At 40.9% G+C, this 21,239-nt stretch overlaps 1 protein-coding gene across 1 annotated transcript in view; it reads right to left on the reverse strand.

The window, feature by feature from the left end:
* The window catches only part of GALNTL6 (polypeptide N-acetylgalactosaminyltransferase like 6), a 1,308,188-nt gene that overhangs the window by 270,540 nt on the left and 1,016,409 nt on the right, over positions 1-21,239 (reverse strand). Inside the window, exons 5-6 of the mRNA XM_075555794.1 lie at positions 5,227-5,412; positions 1,631-1,814 (exon numbers count right to left, since the gene is read on the reverse strand). Of these exons, the coding sequence (XP_075411909.1) occupies positions 1,631-1,814; positions 5,227-5,412 (370 nt within the window). The remainder of the gene's footprint in view (positions 1-1,630; positions 1,815-5,226; positions 5,413-21,239) is intronic.

Here is a 21,239-nt window from a genome sequence, read left to right on the forward strand (position 1 = left end):
CCCGGGAGCATGGCCATCTTTTGAAATTCCTTTGGCTACGTTTGATCTCCAGGCAGCAGAACCAGGAGCTGTACTCTGGGATCACAGTGGAAGTCCAGAAAAAGCCCTTCATGGCCCCGTCACTATCTAGAAACCTGTCACGCAGGACGTCTAGCCCTGCAAGCATGCTCTCGTGGGCAGAGAACGGCCCCTGATGTGTGGCTGTCCTACACAGTCAGCTGCCATCTGAGAACGGTTGCAGTCTGTTCAGGGCCTTTTTGGAATCCTGCTGGATAATCCTCTCTGTAAGTCCCTTTGCCAAGATCGCCAGGTGGTCATCTTTAGGGATGTCTGAGTAGCTTCTCTCGGTTGGGCCCTCTTCAAATGCTTACAAGAAACTCCATTACTTAATACCACACACACAAAACCAAACCCCACCACTTTCCTAGTGTTTTTGAATTTCCCAGAAGATTCAGCCAAAGTGTCAGGGAGTGTAACAAACGGCCTTCCTTCTTTCTCCTGTCAAACTTTACAGTAACTGCAGACTGTGGAGAGGCCTGTCTCCTAAAGCTCTGGATTCTAAAGGGTGGGTTTCATATTGTGAAAGAAATCATTTCTTTACTCATAAGGTGAATGTCACCTGAAATCCCCTTTGCTTTCTCAGGAGTTCATATTTCTGGAGACTAGAAACATTTTTCCCCTGTGCTTATTGAATCTTTATTATAATTTAAGATGTCACTGTCATAGGGATTTTTTTTTTGTATTATAACAGAATCTGCTGCAAACTTTTATGGTCTTAAATGATGTTTCTTTTAATACATTTTAAATTGGCTCCCATTGAATGTGTAAAACCTATGTTTAGAATGATAAAAGTCCTAATATTTCAAAAAGGTGCATGTAAAGAATGGATACGGTGTGCCTTGGCCAGTCTCTGGGAAAATTCTGGGAGAACGTTCACCATTAACGATCCTGCTAGTTTGCTAAGCTAAGCCGTTTCTGCCCTTCTTTCTTGATATTATCATAATTATATCCATTCTAAAAGAAATCTGTTACAATTTTTTTCTGTGAAATACTTAAAGGAGGGGCCAGTGTTACCAATGGCTGTTTACAGCTTATACCATTTTGATTGAATTTCCCAAATTTAAACTCTGGGGCCACCTTCTTAGGAGTAGTGCCTTCTAATATAAATAACTGATTCCTAACAGGGGGCAGATATCAACTCACACACCGGTTGCCCTAAATTCTCATGAACAGGATCCTAAAACAGCTTTGTTCTTTGGGGAAAGCTAATGATGACAAGGAGAAAAGAAAACACAGAGACTTATCTAAGGCAATATCTGACCAGTGCCTGTACATTTCTACTCCATGTAAGTTCTGTTCAGGACATGTTTTCTCGTCTCTCACTTCGGCACACCTTCCCAGTCTCTCACACCTTTGGCCAAGTGTGAGAGGGGCCAGCCCATGCCTTCAGCGCAGCTTGGGACTTTTGACCACGTGCAGGTCTGACCTTTCCCCAATGGGTTGCATACTGCTGCCACCTGGTTTAATTCCATCGATTAGACATAATTGTCATCATCGGTCCCCGGCATGGCACACCTGGGAGGAGTTGCCTGCCCTCTTTCCTTCACCCCCTCCCTTAGCTGCTACTCACTCAAAAGGGTCGCTGGGATCTGCCCTCTGGAGCTCTGGAGGGATGGGGATTCTTTTGTAGTACATCTCCCAGTCGAAGGCTCCTCGCATGGCATCGCCAGCTTGTGCCTCGTAGCCAAAGTGATTGTGGTCAATGACGTCGATCATAGGGCACACGATGGTTTTGTGGTTTAGTGCAATCTGGTCTGAAAAATGAAAGCGCAAAATAGGAAATGACATGCCCACTCAGGCCATCTATCATTTCTCCGCTGAGACACCCACAGATTTCCTCCTAATGCATAATGCTTACAGCCCAGTTCCCTGTCATTTTTAAAGCACTTTGCGGACATCTCGGTTTGGAAGCTGGACTTAACAGGAGGGGACAGTGATTGGGTACAATTAGGGCTGTTGTATTTTCTTTAAGGAAGGTAGGTTCCAGAGAGACTTGCAGAAGTCCATTTAACTCTACCTCGGTCACATTTTCGCCCTGGCCTGTCCCCAATCTGTCATTGCAGCGTGCATCCAGCATGCTATCACGGAGCACAGACTGTACTTGTGTTCCTTCAAGCATGTGCCCAGTGCCTGCTGAGAACATATTGGCTTGCTTTCTGGAGGTTCCAAAATGTAATTATTTAACTTCAAGATTTTTTAGCATGTACTCTTCTATCAGTCACAGTGACATTCAACCCCCTCCCAAACTGCGCCCTCAACCCACCGCATGCTGATAGGTCATGCAAGTAATTCCTGGCACTCCGCTTGGCCAGAGCTTCTGCCAAATTGTATCTTGCCACTGATCTTTGAGATGGGTTGTTTTTCCATGAAGCTCTAGTGGCACTAACAGTTAAGCGCTCATCTGTAAATGAAAAGCTTAGAGGCTGGAGGCCTCATAAGGCTCCTTGGGCCATCAGATCCTGTAAAGGTTACAGCCATGTCGACAGTGATAGGGAAGTTCTTCTCTGTCACATGGGGTCACTATGAGTTAGAATCCATTCAACAGTACTCAACAGCAACAACAATGGGGCACAAAGAGGCAGGGTGTGGAAGGGCTTGCAGTTTCTGACAGGATCACCCAGTAGGATCAGAGAGCCTGGAGGATCTAATTTCAGTTCAGGACTAGACACACGGATCCCCAAGTACCATTTCGAGTCCAGCCCTCCCAAAAACCTCTCAGCCTCCGTTTTCCCCTTGGCAAGCCTTACATGGGTTGTAATCTTTTTCTGACTAGTGTTTCCCCACAGACATTTTAGACTGAGGAAGTCATCATTTTCTGACTCCCAAATATTTCTCCTATCACCTCTGTGGAGGGTTTAGTATTCAGGTTCCAGTGACTTGCTTCAATCAAATTCAGAACCGGATTGATTTACAAGGTCCTTGACCAACAAGGAGTCCCAAGGTGACCCAAAGAGAATGAGTCTGTTAAATTAACTGTCAACTTTCCTTTCACATTTCCTTTCCGCTCTCACCCCGCTGTCCCAGCGTAGGGTAAAAGCAGCATGACTAATTTTTCATCCAAGGCTTGTGCCTACATTTCAATTTCCAGGGATCAAACAAACAGACTCTTAATGGGAAATTGAAATTCAGGTATAATCCCAAGGTGAAAAATGAACCAAGGAACCTTCTGACGCCACCTGCGTGTTCATTTTGGATGATGTGTCAAGACACTGACAGGGAAATAAGAGGAGATAGTGATCCGAGATTGAATCATTTCTTATCCCTCAGACCTGAAGGAAATGAAAGGCTTTAATGAGAAGAAGGTGGCTTCTCTAATCCTTTTTTGTTTGTTAGGTTAATAATGAACAATCAGAGACTCGATCATTGACATGTAGGGATTGGTTTGGTTCAGAATAAATTAGAACCTTTGCTGACTTTTCCAGGATGCAACACCATATAGGTCAAATTCACTTGGAGGGACTCACCCTGTGGCTGATGAAACTCTAAATTGCTGTGTCCTTGGACAAGGTACTTTTAATTAAAAGATTTCAGGAGTCTGTCTGGGGCTGTTAGAGTTCTCAAACATTCCTCTTGATTAGGATGGCTGGGCAGTCGACTATGGAGAGGTGTGTATCAGGGTGATGTGGTGGGGATGTTGCTGCTTGTTTCCTGCTTTAAATCTTACACAGTTTCAATTGATTTTCTTCCCACATCTTTTACTAATGGGGCTTTGCTGGTTCCAGCTGAAATCCTACACAGTAGTCAATAACAAATCATTCGGAGGCAGCTATTGTGAAGGCAGTTGTTACTGGTTTTAGCTCCAAGGCCAGGGATATATTTACGATAAAAGGTGATTTTATTGTAGAATAAAATCTAAAAGAATAGGAAGGGCCACATCATGTGTGTGCTAAAAACTTTTTAGAAACATGTATTTTTTCCACTCAGGTTCGCACTACCTAAAAGTGAAGCATGCTTGTCAGACCTTTTAAAGCCAATAAGGTATACAAATAAAAAGCTATTACCATTAATTTATATGGGAAAAATTGGGGGGTTTTCCAAGACTAAACAGTAACCTATCAAATCATACCACAAGATACAGACAAGCTAAAAGAACACTAACAGACAGCGCTCACAGACACAGGTCAGAGGTGTGGCAGCTTGGTGCTGAGATACTGAATATATTTCCCGGGGAAGGAGCTGGGTGATGCTATTCCTCCTGTTTGGGATGTTTGCTGTCTCTTCAGCTGCTCACTGTGAAATGAATGCTGAACTCCTCGTGCCTTTTTGCCCTTTTTAATAAAAGCAAAATCCTTTTGCTGATTTCTCGAGGCTAGTGAATACAGGTACTAATGGGGGTCCTTTGGAAAAATGAAGCCATGTACAGTAAACTTTGGAAAAATGGAGGGTACCTTTATATTTCTTATCCACTCTTGGCTTTATATATGTGAATTTATCACACACACAAAAAACCAGAACAGAAAACCCCCAAATAGCAGAGCTTTAACTGGGTCACACATATATTTTTTAGCTTGAGCAACTTTCAGTTTTTCCTGTTTCTACTGGTTCAAATGCAACGTGACAGCTTCTTTTTCTTCCTCACAGCCAATTTGTGTGTATTCCGGATGGATCACTGGACTGAAATTTAGGAATTCTTGAGGGGCCTTTTAGAGGTGTCAATAGGTTGGTACCAGAGGGATAGAGAAAATGAATGGAAAGTAACATATTATATAGTCCTGTAGATATCATTGTGTGCATGCTTCAATTGTGTCCAGGGACTGAAAACATCCTGTCCTCGATTCCCAACAATTGTATAATAAAGCTTAAATGTTGTGCGTGCATATGTGTGCTTAATCTAACTGTAGCTATACAAAATGCTTTGGAATTTATGTTTTTCTTATACCATTATCCAGCAACTAAGACTACAAGAGGTCTTCTTAGAGAAAAATGAACATTTTTTAAAAGCTCAAATTAGATTGGTTTGGGGTGAACTGAAATGCTAATTTAAGGTAGTTTTCTAGTTATATTTTTGGCTTCAATTACAGTTTAGGCAAAATTCAGCATCTCCATGCTCCACAAGAGTGGCATCTAGCTTTGTTAATGCCACACTGCTCAGAAGCAATCCCTGAAGCCTGGCAAAGTCCCAGCCCCTCCTGGCACCCAGTGTGCTGTGGGATTCTGTGTACTTACTAAGGAGTGGAGGCAGCCAGTTCACATTGACCTCACAATGGGAGTCCAGGAATGTCAGGACTTCTCCTCTCGCCATGGAGGCGCCCAAGAGTCGTGTCCGGATGAGCCCTTCCCTCTTTTTGGTGCGAACAATTCTCACTTTGGAAAATCGGGACATGTATTCTTCTAATTTATCCTTCAAGTGCTCTGGGAAGGAAGGAGAGAACATACGGGAAGAATACAACAACATTAGTCATATTAGAATAATCATGAGCATTTTCTCATAACTTGACATTTTGAAAGTCCATTTTTCTCTTCCCATTTACATGGCAGGTATCCATACTATTTGCAGCTGAGAGGATTTTCTACAGTATACATACCAAGTGCTTCCTAAACGGCAAACACTTCCTGTTGTTTGACCACAGTGGAAGTCATCCATATGTTAGAACTCTATCACTGCAAACACAGTTGGCCAGCATGTGCCATGCTGGATACCCACCCGCGGGTTCCAGCTGAGCACGGTCAGCTCAACATCCCAGCACATGGCGAGAGAGAGAGAGGGTGCTTTCCCAACAAGGCTACCCCTATTCTTCATTGTGTTAACAAGAACGAATGAAAAACAATCAGAAAGAAAAAAAATATCTGTCACATGGACAAGGACCAAGGAGATGTACTTCCCCTACAAAGGTAATAGTAAACTTGTATCTAACTTCTGGCTTCTGACTTCAAGTAGGAAGATCACCGACTTGCTTTTAAAACTGCACATTAAAAGGAAAGGCAGATGAGATACTAAGCTATGATTTTGAATTTAGCTATTTGAGATTAGAAAATAAAATTTCAAAAGTTTTCTCTTTTGCTAACCAAAGGCCAACAGTGGGAATAATATCAAACCAGATAAATTATTTAACAGAAGAAAACATTTTCTAGTGACTGTGATGGAATGCATCAATCTCTATGTTCTTTATATAGTAAGTAAGTGCAGTTGGTGGCTCGCTGTGGGTTATGCACTGATATATTGTTAATCACTTGCTTTCACACATCATGTGATGAGGGCTTGACTGGAGTTTTGAACAAGGACTATCTAATTTCACTGAAATAGACCTCAATATTTGGTACGCCCTATATTTTACACTTTGCAACCTTTCTCTGTATGTCTGATATAGCAACAAACTTAAGTAAGGACTCACTGTCCTTAGCAGTACTGTCTCCTAAATGGACGTGCCCCCTCTCCCTCCACCTTGGGTCTCTAATCCAATAGCCTGTTTCGCTCCTGGAACTACACATGAAAAGCTCAAGTACTGAGTTGTGCATAAACTCATACTAAAGGGGCCTTAGTACAATAACAGAAGGGCTCCACTCTCCTTCTATAATATCCAGGCTTGACAAATGATTCTGGTAGATTGCTTAATATATCCTTCTCTACCCCAACCAACATTCCCTCAAGACTCTACTTCCCTCACATCAGTAGCACACCTAACTGATTCTCCCACCCCAGTAACACACACTAAACTCTCTAATAATCAACCAAGTAACACTACATCTTCAGTAACCCTCTGATCCAACTCTTCAAAATCTACTGTACTGAACAGGAAGGCTTCCTATGATGAATATTACCGCTTAAAACCTACTCCTGAGCACCTACATCCAATAGCTTCTATGAGTGTGTGAACATTGTGCGAGGAGTTCTATGAGCAGCCTGGAGCAGGTGTAATGAGTGAATGGACCAACTCTTCACTAGACTAGCAAGCTCCAACCTAACTCGGCAAAATGAACCCACCATCCGGGAGGTACAACTTGGTGCAGCCCCCAATCTTAGATTTTTTTTTCTTATCAAATTTTAGTACCCACTCCACCATTATTGAAAATTAGACCTTTTTTTTTTTTTGGTCTGATCTCCATACCTTCAACCTATGAAATAACACAACTTGAACCCTCCCATTTCTTGACACCCTATTTCTGTCTCTCTCCCTGCCCTAACACTCGCCCCACCCACTGTCTGATTGCTTCCCCAATACCTAATCTAACACTCTACCCCCAGATACTTCCAAAAACTGTCCATAACCCCTCTACTGCACCACCAAGTAGAATTAACCACTTCCACAGAGCCCCACCTCCCTAACACTGCTAACAGCAATGCCAAGATGTCAAGAAAGCAAAAGAAGAAGATATCAGTGCACAAAAAAACAAGAGCAACAGTAACAAATAACCGAAAACTAGCAAGACCTAAATGTAATGCCTGAAATTAAACAGGCAATGGATATACCGTATATACTTGAGTATAAGCCAACCGGAAATATCAGCTGAGGCACCTAATTTTACCACAAAAATGCCTTAAAATTGTGCTGGAAAAAAAGCACAACAACTTGGCTTACACTTGAGTATATGCAGTACCAGAAAAATAATTTAAATGAATGATGAATGTACTTGTGCAACAGTTGAAGGAAGAGTCTTGGAGAAAAAGTCAATCAATAGCAAAGCTAGTAACCTCACCACACAATATAGAAGAAAAACTCCGAGCAGAAGCAAAAATCTAATACGGACAGCAGAATTAAACAGCACTATAAAGAAATAGTACAGTATCATAAAAGAACAGAGAAGCAGAACTGAAGAGATGGAAATCTAAATTAGTGAAGTAGAAGATAAATATATCAATTCCAAACTAAAAGAATAACAAATCACAAACAATGCAAAAGAGACTGAGTAAAGCTTGAGAACCACATGGGATAAAATTAAGAGGAACAACCTGCATCTTATAGGGATTACAGAAGAGGAAGAAGCAAACCAAAAAATCCACACTGAGAATAGCAAGAGCTCCTGCAAGAGAACTTTCCTCAATATCTAAAGGATGAAAAGATAATTATTCAGGAAGCTGAAAGAACCCCAGACAGGAGAGATCCCCAAAGGAAACTCCCTGGTGTATCTTACTCAAGATATCTAACATCGATGGCAAGGAAAAAAATAGTAAGTGACCAGAGGATAAAGTTCAGTTATGTACAAAATGTCTGCAACTGGAATAACCTCAGATTTCTCAGTAGAAACCATGCAGGCAAGAAGATAGTAGAGTGATGTACACAGAGTACTAGACACAAAGAATTGTCAACCTAAAATCTTGTACTCAGCAAAGTCATCAGTTAAATATGATGGGGAAATAAAAGTATTCCAAGACAAGGAGAAGCTTAAAAAAATGACAAAAATAAAGCAACCATTACAAAAAATACTCAATGAAATATTATGGCTGAAAACCAGCAACAGCACACACACCTGAAACCAAACATACAAGACAATTCCTTACAAAAACCTACCCACACAGAGCAATACTCAAATCAAGGAAATAATACAAGAAGAACAAAGAAACTAAACATACTGCACACACATATATAAAAGAAAATAGCAGTAACAAATACATATGCATAATTTCACAGAATGCTAATGGACTAAATGCACCAGTAAAGAGATAGAGAGTAGCAGATAGAGAGTAGCAGAATGGATAAGAAAATAAAATCCATCAATATGCTAGCTACAAGAAACATCCCACAAACAAAGATATGAACAGACTAAAAATCAGAGGCTGTACAAAAATATACCAAGCAAACAGCAACCAAAAGAAAACAGGGGTAGTGTTAGATTGGGGAAAGGAACGGGAGCTCACCTTGGGCGCATGGAAGAATTACGACCAGTTGAGATGCAAACACGGCAAAAGGAGTTTATTTGCTAGCTCGAGCTAGGGTTTACCTCCCTCCACTGCCCAGCACAGCGGGGACCCAGCGTCCCAAAGGGGATCAGTTCTTTGTTCCCTGGGCTTTTATGGGGCTAGGGACCAGGGGCAGTCCAGTGTTGCTGTTTTTTAAACTTATTGGAAAAAACTTTTGACATCAGCATTGTCCAGTGGTGGTTAGTGAGGAGTTCCGTGCTGGTCAATTGGGGGTGGTGGTCGCTGCTCCCTACCGGTAAGTCTGGGACAGGTGATGCCTTCTCTGACAGAATTACCTCAGTATTCAGGAATCTGAAATTAGAGCTTAAACCTGCCCCAGACTTTGGTTTCATACAGCCTGTCATGGTGCTGGTGCTGGCAGTTGTAAACCAGGACCCCACAATAGCAATATTAATCTCTGAGAAGACAGACTTTGTGTTAGTCTGTGCAAATTTATAGACTCATGTGTATATAAGAAAGAGCTTTATATACAAGAGCAATTGAATATTGAGAAAACATCCCAGCCCAGCCCAGATCAAGTCCATAAGTCTGATATTAGCCCATATGTCCAATACCAATCTATAAAGTCCTCTTCAGACGCATGAAACACAAGCAATTATGCCAAATTCAGGAAGATCAGAGACCAGTGGGTGGGACATCTTGTGGATCCAATGGTGGTGTTAGCAAATCAGTGCTGGCAGGGGTCTCCACGTGACATCTCCAGTTCCCAGGACATGGGCTCTATCAGTGTAGTGCCATGTGTCTTGTCAGTAGAACATCTCTCAGGGAGTGCGTCTAACTCCTGTCTCCAGTGAGCTATTTATCGCCTTAGCAGCTCCAAATGAGATCATCAATCTCTACTGATTGACAGACTAAACTCTACTCCTTAACCCTTATGTCTCAAATTGACAACAGATTATGTAACTACCACAAACCATCCTTTATCAATTTATCAATTTGACACTGTCACACAACTCTTTAGCCATATGTAATTTTCAAACATAATAATAATACCAGGATAAAATTAAATATAATTCAATATGTGTCAAAGCCTCATTTAAACATAATATTCTATAAGTGAACCACACAATATTCTATGCAGTTAAGTAACACCTACATCTTAATCCTATTAAAATATTCCCCTACCTATGAAAGTTTGTAAGCCAGCCACTTTATGCCTTTATCTGCCCAATTTTGGGTATCCAATTTCTATACTGCCCACTTATATCAGCCCAGTGCTCTGAGGAGACAATTATATCATTGAATGTGAAGAATCTTCATTCCAGTTGGAACCTTTGAAATCTGCACGCATAAGCAAAGTCAAATCAGGACACGCCATCCATAAAGTCTGCAATAATACGAACTAGTTCATAGGCTCAAAAAATCTTCTCTTCATCTGCTTGGGTTCTGGTCATTTCAATGTGGGTTACCTCACTTTGTCTCACCAGGGTGACCATTGGCTACCTTGTCTTGAGACCCTGAGCCCCATCACAAATTCTCAACAACCCTAGCTTCTTTGGGTTAGGTCATGAACTTCAGACCAGTCAACCTTCTCTGGTTTTCCCCTCTAGTTCCTGTAAACCAGGTACACATATGTCAGTAGCCAGATTCAACCCATCTCCCTATTGCTGCTTTTCTCCCACTTCCACTCGACAAGCGGATCCAAGCAGCCACAAAGCAAGCATTTCAGCCTGCCCACAGGCTCTCTTTAATGTTCAGTCCTAGAGAGACTATTCAACATTGTACTGAAAGTTTTAGCTAGAGCCATCAGACAACAAAAAGAAATCAAGGGAATACAGATCGACAAAGAAGTGAAAGCCTTGTTATTTGCAGATTATATGATCTTACATATAGACAACCCAAAAGTCTCTACAAAAAGCTTGCTGGAAACAATTGAGGAATTCAGTAAGGTAGCAGGATACAAAGTTAATAAACAGAAATCAATTGCATGCCTGTATGCCAGTGAAGAGGACTATGAAAAAGACATTAGTACATAGCACCATTTATAATAACCATATAAAAGATGAAATACTTAGGCATAAACCAAACTAAAGTGAAAATGAACTATACAGAAAGAACTACAGAACATTACAGAACTATGCAGAGAAAGCTAAAATAAACTAAAAAGGACCGACATAAATGGAAGAATATCCCCTGCTCATGGATAGGCAGATTTAATGTTGTGAAAATGACAATACTACCTAGAACAATATACAGATACGATGTAATACCAATCCAAATTCTAAATAGATTCTTTAAAGAATGGAAAAAGTAATTACCAATTTTATATGGGCAGGCAAATAACCCAGGATAAACAACGAACTCTTATAAAGAAGAACCAAGCAGGAGGACTACCACTGTCTGACCTAAAAACCTACTACATAGCTACAGTAATCAAAGCAGCCTGGTACTGGTAGAATGTAGACCAATGGAGACCAATGGATCAGAACTGAAAACCCAGACATAAATGCATCAGCCTACAGCCATCTAATCTTTGACAAAAGACCTAGAGAGATCTTATGGGATAAAGAGAGCCTCTTCAACATTGGTGTTGGACAAATTGGATTTCTGTATGCAGAAAATGAAACAAGATACACACCTTTCCCCATGAACAAAAATGAACTCAGGATAAATTAAACACTTAATTGTAAACCCCAAACTCTCAGGATCACCAATGAGAAGACTGAAACAAAGTTAAGGTCTCTATTGCAGGGCATTGAGAGACTACCAAGTATCATGGAGAAAGCACACCTAGCAGAAGACAAGAGAGATGACGGGTACATGCTGCAATTACATCACTTATGAACTTCAAATTGGACTGCATCCCAGAAATTTTTTTAATCAATGACACATTGGACAAGTACTAATTAACAAATATACAGAACTCTCCAACAGCTCAACAGGATACAATAAGAGACCTAATTAAGAAATGGGAAAAAGATATGAACAAACAGTTCCCCAAAAATGAAGTACAAATGGCTAAAAACACATGAAGAAGGCTAACCATCACTAGCCATCAGGGAGATGCAAATTAAAATCACAATGCAATACCACTTTACACCCACAGTTTAACATTAAAAAAAAAAAACAACCCAAAACAAAAACGGAAAACAACAAATGTTGGAGAGGAGGTGGAGAGACGGCCACTTGTATACACTGTTGGTGGGCCTATAAATATATACAGCCACTGTGGAAAATGGTATGATGATACTTAAAGCAACTGGGAACTGAAATCCCAGCAATCATCCAGCAATACCACTATTAGACATAAACCCCAAAAAAATGAGACGCAACATGAGTGGGTGTATGCTCTCCAATATTTATAGCACAGATCACAAGAGCAAGAAGCTATGAGCAGCCCAAATACCCAACAGTGAAAGAATAGATAAAGAAATTATGGTAAATGTACACAATGGAATACTATGCATCCCTAAAAAACAGTGATGGAAGCATAAAGCACTGCATGGCATGGAAGGACCTGAACAACATTATGCTGAATGAAGTAAGCCAATCAAAAAAGGACAAGTATTTTGAGTCTACTACTATAAAGAGAAGCACCAATTAAACAAATCTTAGGAACCAAGTCCTGAACAAAAGGGGAAAGGCTACCTACTGGCTATGAACCATACATCACCTTGCCCACGTCTCAAGAGACAGCTTGAAAGAGGAGACCGCACATCGTTTGGGGTCATTCCCTCCAGAGTGAGGAAGGGGGAGATGACGATCAATGTGAGGTTAGACAACATGGAGACAAAGCTGGGGCAAATCAAGGGGCCCATAGTCAGCGAAGGAGATCCTTGAGGGTAAACCACGCTAAGAAGGAGCATCTACATGGTGGAGGTGATTCTGTTGGTGAGTATGGTGAGTATGGTGGGTGAGTATGGTTCTGTTGGTGAGTATGGTGGGTGACTGGGGAGAAGTAACCTCACATCGGGAAGGGCTGCTAAGAAATGATGGTAAGTAACCTAGTGGGACAATGGACCAGATTTTGTGTTCCTGCGTTGACTCTACGAATACGCTTCTACCCATCCTTGGTGAAGCACGCCATGGACTAAACAGCACGATCTTGAATGCTGACTGCAGGCAGAATGGCGTAACGCAGGGTGGCATCCTAAGGACTTCACATAGAGGCGTGTCTGAATGAACTGAGGCCTGCTTTGGCCTGCTTGTGTTGAAGACTGGGGTATTCGGATGGGAGAGGCACCAGAGAGTAACTGCCAGGGACTGTGGAAGTGGCAGTTATTGGACCTGGTGGGAAACCCCTGGCACCGGGGTGTCCAATGGAAAGGGACCCAGAATCACCATATATTTAGTACCTTGATGTCCCCTTTGCAGTGACATGACAGGTTTTGATCTGTTGGGCAGTGATCTGAACTTGAAAGAACTGACCCAGGAAGATGCCCTTGACACCAAGCCCCGTATTTAGTATAAACAGAGCTCAATAACTGGGGAGCAAACGGTGTGGGGCAACAACCCGTAGACAGTGGCTCAAGGTGGAGCTGTACTTGCGTACAAGGTGGAGCTGTACTTCATTCTTACAGTGTCCAGAGTGCTGTGTCACTGGGAAAATTGATGTTATCAGTGCAATCGCTTTATACCCCAGGGGGCTGGTTGACACTGCTGTACTATTTAGTTTATATGGGTCTTTGTTTTCCTGTGTCTAGCTCCCCCCACCCCCCTTTATTTGTTTGCTGGCTGTTTTTTTGGCTGGAACTGGTGCAGTTGGTCCTGTAGGGGGTTGATTTTGTCATAAGATGATTGCCAAGGTAAACTTCAGTCATGCATGTTCCATGGACAAGCAAGGGGATGCTGGGCTCCCACTTTAGCCCAATCCATGAACAGTTAGCTCTGATAACATGGCCCTGCTCAGTACTCACCTTCATGAAATGATCACTGAAGATCATGAGTACTGCAGCAAAGTGCGGTGAGGGAAGCAGATGGTGCCTGGCTATTAATTGGAATAATGTTTGGGGTCTTAAAGGCTTGTATTCAAAAAAGCAGCCATCTAAGCAAAGAGTCAACTAAGTCCACATGGAAGAAGCCCACCATCCTGTGTACTCCAAAGACGACAATAACAAAATGCAAATATGACCCAAGAAAAAGTGTCAGAGCTAAACTTGTGAACACCCAATTTGTGGAAGGCTGAGGAGGACAATTGGAGCCCCAAACTCATCTGCAGTGTATCTAATTAAATGAAGCTGATGGCACATGCCCTCTAGCCACAGGCAAAGGTATGGAACAACCTTACTATCAAACTTACGAGGGGGCAAACCCCCCCAAACCCAGAATTTTTCAAAGCTATGTATTTAAATTTTTTCCAGAACAAGCTTGTCACTTTCAAAGCTACCTCAATTACACTTAATACATTTGTTGACTCTGTGATTCCATCCTTGGAAACAATTTTTTCAAACGTATCTGTTTGGATGGCTGCGAGTACCTCCCTTGTTTTTTCTTCACCTCTTCAACAGCTTCAACTTGCTGTTCTTTCATGTCCCTCTTCATTCAAGGAAATAAATAGAAATCACACCAAGCAAAGTCAGGTGTCAAAGGTACGTGGGGCAAGAGAGGCATGCTGTTTTTTGCCAAAAACTGGCACACTGAGATGGCTGTGTGAGCAGGTCAGGTGCACTGTTGTGGTAGAAAAACTAGTCACTGTCTGCCATAAATTCAGATGGCTTTGTTGCACACTGTTAGGCAATCTTTTTAGAACCTCTAAATAGAAAGCTTGTTTAACAGTCTGACCTGGTAGAATGAACTTCAAATTTACCACGAGCTGATATTTTCATTCATTTGGGAATTTGACGGATGTCCAGCCAAAGATGATCATCAATTGACACTTTACCTTTTTTGAAATGAGTAACCACTTGGACACTTGAGCTTCTCTCATAGCACTGTATTTGTAAGCTGTGTTCATCATCACACCAGTTTCTGTGGCATTTGTCCTGAGCAGAAAACAAAATTTCACAGCTGCATGCACTTCTCTTAAATTTGACATCACAAAAAACGAGGTTCCAGCAAAACTGTCTTTATAAAAAAATTCACTGTGACCAGAGAGAACCTTCCCAGGTTATGCCACTGGGTGCACTAACTCAGAGTAAGTAGCTAGATGTTTGCCTAGCAAGAAAAATGTATACTCTGAAAACTCTGCTCTGCCCAGTGCAACTCCATTTTTTTGTGGGGCGGTACTCCCTAGTAGATCATTGTAATCCTGATTATTCTGGATCAAACTTGATGCTGGGTCAGTTGACCACCCTCTAGACCCAACCTGAATTTCTTCTAGGTGCAAGGATCTCTTGCCAGGTCCACGACAAAAATATCTGCCCTGGCTTCTTCACTATTAATGGAGGTCTTTTTGTTTTCACCCATTGTTTGTATTTTTATCTTTATATTACTATTGCTTTAACTGTACTATGCTATTTCAATTGCGTTCTTTACTATTTCTGTTGGATTACCGGTTTGTGGAGCACAGAAGGAATGGATGCGTAGAGATAATAACTGATGCAAAGGTTTATAGAGGATGTAGGGGGTGGGGGGATGGGGAGGGAGAGGGGATTTGGGGAGTAAATAATGAAGGCAGGACGGGGAGGGAGCACTAGAATTGAATGTGTTTATACAACTCATTTTAAAGGTGATTTAATCATGGGGGAAAGAAAGAACATGTTCTAAAATTGATGAGATAATGATTGTACAATTGTTCTTGATATGATTAAACAATTAAATTATATGATATGTGGATTATGGGCCAATAAAACCGTAACAAAAAATATTCTGGTTGTGCTTCTTCCAAAACAAATTTGCGCATTCTTCTGGTAGCCTTTGGAATGTTTCATTTCTTTGCCAATAACATAATTCAATGTCACTATTTTTCCTTCAGCTTTCTATATTCATTTTCCAGCTTTTGAATGAGATTGAACTGAATGAAAATACCATGGTTTGAGTCAGGTGTACCTTAGTCCTCGACATAACATCTTTACCTTTTAATGCTGGAACGAGAAGTTTTTGTACCAGGGTTATGGCCTAAAAAACTTTTTGAGGCAGATCTACTCTTATCTGGGAGGACAACCCCTGGTGAAGGACTTGTGAAAGTAGGAGGTCATTGAAAAGCAGGAAGACTTTGAACAAATAGATTCACAAAGTGGCTGCCATGCTGACTTTAAACATAGTAATAATTGAAAAGACGGGGCAGGGTGGCAGTGTTCCACAAAACACAGAGTGCCTCTGGTTCAGAATTACTTGATGGTCCCTAACGACAAGAACAATATCAATGGACTGTTGTATTCCCCAGGGGTGCTGGATTTAGATTTAATTTATGGGAAATCCAGTAAAGTTGTAGGATACGTTTAATAGGAAATTCTGAAGAACTCAGAGATTACTTTCTACATGTGTCCTTCCTTCATGCATATCTGATTTTGTATGCCTCATATCTAAGCTCCATTTAAAGTAGTACATGGATTTAAAATGTGAATTCCCTAAACACAAGGGAATTTTGACTGCCTCAAAAGTCCCATTAGATGCTCAAATCCATTTCTCTAGTTCCCAGGCTGCACTGGTAAGTGGAACGTTTTGCCTAAGAATAATGATCTGGTTGACTTCCTGGTCAGTGGCCATTCTCTTAGGAGCTCAGGTGTGGCATCTAATTATCTGTAACTCAAAATGAAGGTAGTGACCCTCATAGAGTTTCTGAAGGTATAAATCGACTTTTTTCTTTTTCTGAGACTGTAACTCTTTAAGTTGTAAATCTGTAAGGAGCAGACAGTCTCATCTCTCTCCCATGGTGCAGCTGGTATGCATGAAACACCGACCTTGGGGAGAGCATCCTAATATGTTTACCCAAAGAGCACCCTTCAAGTTTATTCTCCTTAGATTTAAAGTGAAGGGATGTGACTCTGAGTCACACATGGTCTGCTTTCAGCTACTAACTGTCAAGTTGGCAGTTTGAATCTACCTAGAGACCTCTCAAAGAAAGCCCTCGTGATCTGCTTCCATAAGATTGCCTTAACCGAAAATCCTCTGGAGGGCAGTTCTGAAACACACGGGCGGCCGTGAGTTGGAAGTGAATCAGTGGTAACGCTTATTTATTTAAGGTAAAGGGGTATGATTGGTTGGTCTTGAATAGTTCTTCTAATTTTATAATTCTCTGATTTGTCTTGTAAAATTTTACTTAACAGAGGAAATCTAGTCCTATCAAATACGTAAGTAACACTGGTCACACAGTGGATTAAGCATGAGGCTGCAAATCACAATGTCATTGGTTCAAATGGCTGTCTGCTCCATTAAAGATTTACCATAAAGAACAGGACATTATCAAACAGTATCATGAACATCACATGTAAGTAGAATTTTGCTAAGGATCACTCAAAAGTGGTTGCAGTATTACATGAACAGGGAGCAGCCGGAAATTCCAGTGAGGTTCAGAAGAGGACTTGGAATAAGGGATATCATTTTGGACATCAGTTTCATCTTGGCTCAAAGTAGCGAACACCAGAAAAGTGTTTACTTGTGCCTTATTGACTGTGCAAAGGCGTTTGACTGTGTGGGTCAACACAACATTATGGAAAATTCCAGAACACTTCGTTGTGCTCATGTTAAATCTGTACATGGATCGAGTCAGTCATGCAAAATAAATACAATAAAATAATACTGCATTTAAGTTTAAATTCTGGGAGGATGAAAATCAGAGGATGCGCTCACCACATGCTTATTCACTATGTTGATATGAATGAAGAAGAACCAGGCATCGGGAGGAAGGCTCATGAGCAACTTGCAGTATGCAGGTGACACAACCTTGTTTGCTGAAAGTGAGAAAGACTTGAAGCACTTGCTGATGATGACCAAGGATCAGAACCTTTAATAAAGGTTGCAACCCGATGTAAAGAAAACAAAAATCCTCACATCTGAACCAGAAGAAAACATCATGATAAACAGAGAAGGTTGACATTGACAAAGATGGCATTTTGCTTGGCTCCACCAACAATGCTCATAGAAGCAGCAGTCAAGGGTTCAAACAAATCATTGTATTAGGTACATTTATGACCCAAGATCTCTTTTGAAAAGCAAAGATGGCACTTCGAGACCTAAAGTGCATCTGACTCAAGCCGTGGTATTGTCAATCGCCTCCAATGCATGTGAAAATCGGACATTCAATAAGGAAGAGGGAAGAAGGATCCATGCATTTGAACTATGGAGCTGCTGAAAAATATTGAGAGTCCATGGACTGCCAAACCAATCGGTCTTAGTAGAAGTACATCCGAAACGCTTCTTAAAAGTGAGGTTGGTGAGACCTCATCTCCAAGTCGACAGGAGAGACCAGCCTCTCTAAAAGGGCATCGTTCTTGGTAAAGTAAAAGGGCAGTGACCAAGAGGAAGACTCGCAATGAGATGGATTGACATAGTGGCTGCAACAATGGGCTCAGATAGAACAAACATTGTTAGGATGATACAGGATCAAGAAGTGTTTTGTTTTATGGCACAAAGGATCACTATGAGCTGGCCCTGGCTCGAAGGCACACATCACAAGGAGCAGTTCTAGTTGGTCCTGTAGGATCACTATGTTGGATTGACTCAGTGGCCCTGAGTAGGAATAAAGTATTTAGTTTAGGGGTTATTTTTCCCTAAAAAGCATGAAAATGATTAGCATTTTTTTTGGTTTGTTGCACTTTTGAAAATAAGAGCAAAATTAAAGTAGACCTAACAAATACCAAAGGGTTAGTCCCAAAGCAAACTCCAGGGTATTACCTTTGGTCATGATTACATCTGTCTAATCTCCTGCAGTTCCCGATCTATAAGACATTACTAATGTTGAAAAAATGACTTTGCTGTACTGCATATTCATCAAAGATTTCTGGGTGCTCAATAGATATGTTTATTGCATCATAAAAAGATAGCAACAGAGTTTGGAAAGTTATCTAGTTTAGTTGTAAGGTTTTATTCCCAAAGGGACAGACAGTATGATTCTAGAACATTGCTAGCCTTTCCCAAGAAGAGGCGTTATCCTGGATTTACCCTTTCCCTATCCCTGGCTCCACAGCCCAGTTCTGAGATCCAGCAATTCCTTGCCCAGTTCCATCAATCTCCTTGAATGCTCAAATTTACATCTCAAGGGGAGAGCAGGAGGGGCCAGGAGTCACTATTGATCTGGAAATAAAGCACCCACAGAGATGAAATGCCTTTGATATGTACACTCTGGTACTAGCAGAATGTCATAGACCATGACCTTAAGACAATATAGAATAAGCATGTGTAAGCTTTTATGACTGATGACTAATTATAAGTTCAGGGATATACTATTTACTACACCTCAAAGGCATTTTGAGAATTTGAGGTTTTTATCCCAAGACCAGAAGCACAATATAATTAGAGAAAGTAAGATTTTCTTCAATTTCTTAAATTGCTTACCATATACCATGTGTATATTTTGACCTGAACTGTAGAATATCAATGGTAATTGTCTACCTAATAGGTACTTTTTTCTCTATATGGCAAATAAAAACATATGGATTTCTCTAGATGAATTTAGAAAATTGTAATTTTTTTGTTTTGGTTGACTACTCTAAATCTACTTACTCCCATTAACAGAATTCAAATGCAAACTTTTCAGACTATCTCTAGAGCATGCACACTCACAGAGTCAACTGAAAAAGTAATAGAGTTGCTGAATCGATATTCAATTGTTTCTATTATGATTTCAGCAAGTTTCTATCCCCAAATTTCCTGTTTTCTAGTCTCTTAATATGCAAGAAATATAAAGTCATTTGGGGAAACAGCTGATGATACCAGATTTAAGTAAATATATGCAAGGTGTCCCCCATAATATAAGAAGAAAAGATAGAAGTAGAATGGTACCATTCTGCAACCCTTAAGGAATGAACAAATCTAGCACTCCCAGGCTTCCATCAGCACAAATAAGTTCAGCTGTAATGTGCCTCCTCATGGAAGAACATAGTCACACTCAGCGAGAATTATTACCCGTAGCCTCAAACCTCATTCACCTTGAACACGGGTGAAGAATCTGCATTTTTAGAACTTCTTCTATCCTATGTCTATGATCTTTCGGTCTCCTATTTTCCTACTACACCGAGGGGCATTTATTCGTAGCTTCTCTGCCAATTTTCATATTTACGATGAGATTCTTTCGTATCAAGCATTCCCAGACCTCTGTCCCTGGTGATCTTGGTTTCTATCGAAGACCCTTCTCCATGGGAGTGTCCACACACTCCCAAGCTTCCAGTTTGTTGCAACTACTCTCAAGTTTGTATCTGCAAACTGGCTCTCTCATTGCCTAGAGTTCTCTTCTCTCACCTTTGGCCACATTTTGATAACTGACTATGTACCAGGTACTGTTTTATGTTCTTTATATATGCTAACTCATTAGCTTTCTCTTGAGTTCCTGGCCCACATTAATAACCACCAACTAGCCAGCTCCAAATATGTCTTTCTATAGTTAACATGTCTGTCATGGAAACCATCATTCTAACACCCAAAACTCAGTAAGTCAAACTATCATACATTCAGCTATTGAAGTCAGAAGCCTAGAGAGTATCCTAGATTATCCACTTGTCTCTTCTGCCTTAGTATCTCCTGAATCTATCTACTTTTATCTACTGTCAGTTAGTCAGTGCTAATTTCATATTAATTCTAGATTACTCCCAAGAGTTTCTACATAAAGTCCTGAGCATACATCTAGTTAACCTGTTCTTCATATAGCAACTAGAAAGATTTAAAACGTTTTATATATATATATTTAAATGGTAATGTATATTGAATATTTTCTAAGCTTCATCATTTCATTGATGCTTGATGAAATCACTTCCCAGTCAATCTCTGCAATGGTTTGATTCACAGTGATGTATTGGGCTCTTGCTGGAGGTTAAAAGCTGTTTATGTGTCTCGCTTAATTAAAGACATGTCTCAGACGTGTTGTTGTTTTTAGGTGCCATCAAGTTGCTTCTGACCTACAGAAACCCTACAGACAACAGAAGGACACACCACCTGCTCCTGGGCCACACTCACAATTATTCCTAGGTTGAGCCGATTGCTGCAGCCGCTGTGTCAATCCATCTTGTTGAAGGTCCTCATTTCCTTTGTTGCCCCTCTACTTTACCAGAAATGACGTCTTTCTCCTGGACTTGGTCTCTCCTGACAACAAGTCCAAAGTACACAACACAAAGCCTCTCCATCTTTGCCTCCAAGTGGCACTCTGGCCATTCTTCCTCCAAGCCAGCTCTGTTTGTTATTTTAGCAGTCCATGGTACTTGCAATATTTTCCCCCAGAACACAATTCAAATGCATTGATTCTTTTTGGATCTACCTTATTAAAACTCAGACTTGGGTCAGGCAAACCTTA

This window comes from Tenrec ecaudatus, chromosome 8 (genome assembly GCF_050624435.1).
Source record: "Tenrec ecaudatus isolate mTenEca1 chromosome 8, mTenEca1.hap1, whole genome shotgun sequence".
NCBI lineage: Eukaryota > Metazoa > Chordata > Mammalia > Afrosoricida > Tenrecidae > Tenrec > Tenrec ecaudatus.